A 7053-nucleotide genomic window follows, 5' to 3' on the forward strand; every position below is an offset into this window, starting at 1 on the left:
TTGTATATGTAAACATTTTTAAATAGCAATTTTTTCTTTAATTCTATAATTTCCTGTAATGTTAACAGAAAAATTCACTTTAACTCTAAACTGTCTAAATTTTATAACTTTTGGTGAAGGTATATGGGAACAATATCTTAAAGAAACTGGACCCAAAATACCGAGAGATGACATTAGGTGATACTCTTCTTTGTAATTTCCTCATTCTTGTGCTTCTGAGGCATATATAAAATCAGGTGACAGGTCTGAAACTGTTTTCTCTATTTTACCCAAACCACCTTACCCTCCATCAGTCCATTTCCCTTTCTTTTCCTCTGTTTTTCTCTTCTACTCTTTGTATTTCTTCCATATTGAAATTCACTCTTTTGGAACATGCCTTAATTTCATAAGGTTTTTGTTGTTGTACTTTGTGTGTTATACTTGTTCACAGTTGTCAATGAAAAATAAATCTGAATTCAGGGCTCTTGAGTACTCCTGGGTTCAGGTATAATAATAAAGACATGAGACTGGATTTATGTACAGCCTAAGAAATCACTTTGAAATAAATTGTATATGTTTCCACCTTGATGCCGCTGGTAAAAAAGAAAAAGAAAGCTACACGTATAGCAGGAGAATTAAAAGGTTGGAATTTAAAAAGAAAGTTGCATTTCTAAATGTGGGTTTGTTAAAAGATGAAGGTCCTTGGAGTTGTTGTATTTTTATCTTGCAGTATTGAAAATAAGGAATAGATAAAAAGTCAGTTTGAGACTCTTAGTATTAAAGGAGAATATGGTGAATTTGTATTAATATTTCACATAAAACTGTTAAAATTGCTTATGATTTTCTAATCACTTCTGAATGATCTGTTTAAATAAAATAGAACCAGATTTTCCAATTACTTCCTTTTGACTAGTCTCATGAAATTAAAGGAATGGTTACTAAATTTCACTTGCCACCTTCTATCATAAAAGTGCTTGAACATGTTACATCAGATGACAGATGCTAGGTAAATAAGTCCTACTTAGGAGAAATGCAAATGACATTGATAATAATGTAGCTTAATAAATTAATGTAACTTTTAAATGTGTGTCCCTTGAAAGAACTATTTTAGCTGCGAGAACTATATGTTCATACAGGTCTCTCTAGCTGGCTTAGTAGATGATCATTCTCCCAAAAATGATCCAGTGATAAATCTTAACACCTAGTCTGTTCATAATTTTGATTATGGCACTGGAGCACCAGCTGGAATAAAATGTCTCAACTCTTAGGCAGGAGAGAATATTTTATATTGTTTTACCACCAATATCCATTAATTTTTAAATGCCCTATCACATATGACAGGCACTCCGACGTGATAACATGTACTGAGACTTATTAGTGATGATTAGTCATTCCTAGAGTCTAGTAATTTGGAGCAAATGTCTCGGCTCCCTTGCTTGTGCTTCTGGCATGTAGGCAATACAAGTTCGAGACGCAGATGAGAGAAGTTTACTCAAGTAACCTTAGATATTGATAGCCAATTTTTCCTCTCTGCCTCTCATTTCCTTCACTCCCCCAACCCTAACCACAATCACAGTGACACCACCACCACAAATTCAGGAACTTTGAATGAAATCCCCTCCTTCCACACTTATCCCTCAGGCTGCCCTTTTTCAAGGGAGTGGGTCTTTTAAAAGAGAAAATGTGGACTATAACTTTGTGTAGGCCTTATTCTTACTTCATTATTTACTGTGTTATAAAACAGCTCTAGGATGGTTTAGTATTTATCAGTATGGCCCAATGAAAATTACTTCCTTCCTCTTCCAAAATACTTAGTTTTTGTTTACTTATTTGTTTTTTATTTTTTAATCTTCTAGATTGTAGAAGGCATGAAGCAAGAAAAATGGAGTATTGAAAATATTGCCTTTGGTTCTGGTGGAGCTTTGCTACAGAAATTAACAAGAGATCTCTTGAATTGTTCCTTCAAGTGTAGTTATGTTGTAACCAATGGTCTTGGGGTATGTCCTTCAATTTTCACTCCTGTATTAGTACCTTCTTGATGTATCTAGGTAGAATGCAGCTGCTGAATATGGTAATCAAAGGATAATATGGTCCTGAACTATGAATATGTTGTCAGGTGCCACTGACCTTGACTCAGAAACAAGGAGAGAAAAGAGACATTAGGTAATAAATAACATGACTTAGGAGAAAAAAGGAGACTTGGAAAAAGGAGAGAAAATAAGAGATTATTTAAGAGAGAGAATGCAGGTCAGTCATTTCCCACTGATTCAGTATGTACTTCTGAATCAAAAAGTTGACATAGCTATCATATATTAAAGACATGCAAGTATGTAAACACTGTCAAAACAGTGCTTTAGGAAGATGGAGTGTAAAGTTGGAGTTGTGATACCAGAATCACATTCTAGTAGCCTTAGAACAGGAGAACCCCAGCTGCTAGGCAGCTGACCAACAATCCCCTGAGCTCTTTATAGGCTATGGAGAGTCTGTGGATCAGAGGGTGGGGGTGGGGGATACTAAGAACCTCTGAGAACACCTGGGGGGCTTCCTGCGTCACCTCACCTCCGTCCTTCTCTGGGCACTTCTGGGGTTGACTCGTCAGCTTCTCCTCTCATAGCCATCACTAGTTGCTTCTATTAGGTTTTGTCGTCCCACTTTCTGATCCTAAAACAAACCTTCTGCTCTCTTCACGTTCTCTAGGTCTTTTTTGCTTCTGGCAGTAAGTAGGTAATAGAGTTAAAAAGTAACAAAAGGAAAAGGTTATGAAGTAGGAAAGCTTTTACCTTAGTATGATCCTGGTTTCCTTGCCACAGATTATATAATAGAGTTAACATAGATTTTTTTCCAATAGTATGCATGATCAGCTTAGAGACAATTTGTAATATACAAGGAGACACTTTAAGGGTTACATTTTAACCTCAAAGACCTACTACAAATGGAGTATTAGGTATTCTGCAGTGGTTAAAGGATATCCTAAGATTTGGATTTTTTTCAAACCTTTTTTCATAACAGAGGATTGTGTCCTCCAAAATAGGCTAGAGTTATGTTTCTGAAAGCCCAATGTGGATTGGTTTAGTTATACCTATAAAGTGCCTTAGAATTTATAAATTATGTATATACTTTCTTTTTTAAGTGGGGGTATACATTCTAATGATTAGTCTTCTATTCCTCTTTCTTAATTTGGATTCCAGATTAATGTCTTTAAGGACCCAGTTGCTGATCCCAACAAAAGGTCCAAAAAGGGCCGATTATCTTTACATAGGACACCAGCAGGGAACTTTGTTACCCTTGAGGAAGGAAAAGGAGACCTTGAGGAATATGGTCAGGTATGTATCTATGCTGATTGGTTTTGTTGTTTTTTTCTTAACAGTAGTAGGTTGGCTCTCCAAATTATGAATGGAAGCTTTTATGTTGTATTTTATTTTAAAATTATTTTCAGAACAATGTTTTTCTTGGAGGACAAAGTAGTTTTATTGTAAAACATACAATTACTGACCTAGCCTACCAAAATAAGATGAAGAACAAGCAGTGGCTAGATCATAAATATGAGACATGTGCATATATTGGGTGAAATAATTTTATAACGTTCAAAAAAAGGTAAAAGTTTGTCTACATAGTGACCGGCAGGGGAGTAATTGATGAGCTTCAACATGCTTGTGTGTATTTGATCTTAATCTTACTGCCAAACAGTAGTGAATCGTTTCTGAAGAGGAGTAGTTAAGAATACTTAAAGGATGCTGCTCTTAGATTTCTCATTGCTATTTATGTTCTAGTAAAACTTTGGTAATTTTAATAGATAAAAGAAGGGCTATCCAAATTCTAAAATGTTGTTAAAGATAATTCTGTTTTTTTAAAACTTAATAGAATTCAGTTCAGATAGTTTTCTTTAGTCTCGTTTGATTCTCACAACTCTATAGGCTAATAAAAAAGCAAATTATGTTCTCTTAGAGGTGTAAGATATGGAAATGACATGACTTGATTCAGATTACATAACTAATAAATGGTGAAACCTAAACTTAACCAACTTTTCTGATTCAAGTCAAACTGGAAAAATTTATAGCACAGTCCTGCATCATTTAACAACAGGGACACGTTCTGAGATGCGTCATTAGGCAGTGGGTCATTTTTGCAAACATCATAGAGTGTGCTTACACAACCCTCAATGGTATAGAGTACCACACACCTACGCCATATGGTACTAATCTTATGAGACCACTGTCGTATATGCGGTCCATCACTGACTAAAATTATGTGGCACATGACTGTATGCTAAAGTAGTCCATATGGTCTAATGGTCTTTAACATACAAAAAGTACATTTATATTCATGAACACAAGTTATACAATTTCTGCTTTTTAAGCCACTGGATTGGAAAAAACTACTCATTTTTAGAGGGAAATTACTCATGAATATTCATATTCTCAGAGGATAGTTTACACTAAACATGCTAGTTTATTACTTTAGATTCTTTATACCATATCAAATATTCTGTTTACTTTTATTATATTCGTTAAGATTCTGAGCCAGAATTAATGAAATAACATTTTTATGTTATCTTTAATGAAAATATATAAGTTCTTAAACAAAGTTTTAGATCCTTTTGTATAGCCTGTTATGCAGTTCTTTGAGTAGCCTTCACTTAACTCGTCTAGCTACGAAGTCTTTGCTGAATTAGTTTATCCCAGATGGACTAACGTCACTTTAGACATGGTCATAACTGTGACTTTAAAAAGGCATTGATTTTAAGAGTATGTGAATTTAAGAATAGGAACCACCATTCCTTAATAGGTTATATTTCACTTTATGAAAGAAAATGCTATAGCTAGAGCAATGTGATTTGAAACAACACAGTGACAAAAATAATAGTGTCATAGGCACCTCAGTCTTCAGACTAGATGGAAAACAGGCACAATAGATCACTTATATGGATTTGTCAAAGAGAAACAGAAACTAGAGGCAGATAATTCCTTAGTGAGACAGGAGTGGGCTTTATCAGATCCAAAAGGGAATTTAGTCCTAATTCTCTTCATTTATCTTTGTTACCCTTATGTGGATCAAAAGGATTACTTGTATCATTGACTTGCGAATATATACAGAGAGTCTTGAAATCAATGCTTATTTTGGTTTCCGTTTTAGGTTTGGTTTTTTGTTTTTTAGCGTTTTTTTCGTTTGTTTTAAACCCAAAACTCAGTGACTAGCAAATTTATTAAATTCCAGGTTGATAAGTTGCCTGGGTGTTGAGTCTGTTGACTAGAACAAGGGAAGGTCTGGCAGGCTTCCCTTGCTGTGCTGTCAGTCATGAGTATCAGCAACAGCCATAGTTCTTGTGGGCAACCAGGCAGCAAGCATCTTCCACCTGAACAAAAAGAGATGGGTCACCTAGGTTTTTTTTTCCTTTAAGGAAGAATGTGACATTTAGATCATTCCTTTTCATAAAAGTTAAATACGTCTACACAGCCATTTTAGATAGCGCCTTGCTCTCTGCCTTTGCTCCACCAGCATTCTTTGTGTATAAAATCATTTTATAATTTGAACACCATCAACATCTCTGTGTATTTGACTAGTCTAACTCATCAAAGCATTATTTAAGTATTTTGCTTGATAGTCTGATATAATCATTAAATTTTAGTATTGTTTATTTGTGCAGGATCTTCTCCATACTGTCTTCAAGAATGGGAAGGTGACAAAAAACTATTCCTTCGATGAAGTGAGAAAAAATGCAATGCTGGATATCGAACTGGAAGCAGCACCTCATTAGGCTTTGTTTTATGACTGGGTGTGCGTGTGTGTCTGCGTGCATGTGTGTTATGCGCATGCATGCACGTATACACCTGTGTGTATGTAATACATAATGTTTATTGTACAGATGTGTGGGGGTTTGTGTTTTATGATACATTACAGCCAAATTATTTGTTGGTTTATGGACATACTGCCCTTTCATTTTTTTCTTTTTTTTTCCAATGTTTAGGTGATCTGAAATTAGGAAATGCACTTAGCCATGTAAAAGATTAATGCTAAAGGAAGCTTTTTAGGGCCCTTTGCCAGTAGATAGTAATTCAATCTGGTATTGATCTTTTCACAAATAACAGAACCGAGAAACTTTTATATATAACTGAAGATCACATAAAACAGATTTGCATAAAATTATCATGATTGCTTTATGTTTATATTTAACTTGTATTTTTGTACAAACAAGATTGTGTAAGATATATTTAAAGTTTCAGTGATTTAACAGTCTTTCCAACTTTTCATGATTTTTATGAGCACAGACTTTCAAGAAAATACTTGAAAATAAATTACATTGCCTTTTGTCCATTAATCAGCAAATAAAACATGGCCTTAACAAAGTTGTTTGTGTTATTGTACAATTTGAAAATTATGTTGGGACATACCTTATAGAATTACTAACCTCACTGCCCCTTGTAGAATATGTATTAATCATTCTACATTAAAGAAAATAATGGTTCTTACTGGAACGTCCAGGTACTGTACAGTGATTATATACGTGGGTCATTGCATTGTCCCAGTGAAATGCCGAATTTGAAAGGCCTGTACTGCAGTTTTATATGTCAGATATTGCCTGTGGCTCTAATATGCACCTCAAGATTTTAAGGAGATAATGTTTTTAGAGAGAATTTCTGCTTCCGCTATAGAATATAGGCATAAATGTAAAATATTGACAAAAGTGGAAGCAGTGTATTTTAAAATAATTACACTTCTGAATTTATTTTTCCTATTCTATAGTTGATATGACTTAAATGAATTACTGGAATGGGTAGTGAGTGTACTTATTTTAAATGTTTTGATTCTGTTATATTTTTCATTAAGTTTTTAAAAAATTAAATTGGATATTAAATTGTATGGGCATCATTTATTGATTTTTAAACTCAATCCCTCAATAAATAATACTTAAGCAAGTTCTTAAATGAAGATAAATTATCCCCAATGAAAAGCATGATGACATGAGTTTGAATAGAAGAATCTTAACCCAAAGCAGAAAATTGGGTAAATTCAAAGTGTTTAACATCAAAATGTTCTAGAGTGATTAACTGCTAGATTCTGAGTCAGTCATCACAC

The 7053-nt window shown here is 34.1% G+C and overlaps 1 protein-coding gene across 2 annotated transcripts in view; it reads left to right on the plus strand.

The window, feature by feature from the left end:
• The window catches only part of NAMPT (nicotinamide phosphoribosyltransferase), a 34507-nt gene extending 27672 nt beyond the window's left edge, over positions 1–6835 (plus strand). Inside the window, exons 9-11 of one of the 2 annotated variants that reach the window (XM_058523432.1) lie at positions 1836–1976; positions 3168–3302; positions 5606–6835. In XM_058523432.1, the coding sequence (XP_058379415.1) occupies positions 1836–1976; positions 3168–3302; positions 5606–5734 (405 nt within the window). In that variant the 3' untranslated portion in view covers positions 5735–6835. The remainder of the gene's footprint in view (positions 1–1835; positions 1977–3167; positions 3303–5605) is intronic. The other variant, XM_058523443.1, reaches the window with a different exon arrangement.
• Positions 6836–7053: the final 218 nt, after the last annotated feature.

Source organism: Diceros bicornis, chromosome 3, assembly GCF_020826845.1.
Source record: "Diceros bicornis minor isolate mBicDic1 chromosome 3, mDicBic1.mat.cur, whole genome shotgun sequence".
Lineage (NCBI taxonomy): Eukaryota > Metazoa > Chordata > Mammalia > Perissodactyla > Rhinocerotidae > Diceros > Diceros bicornis.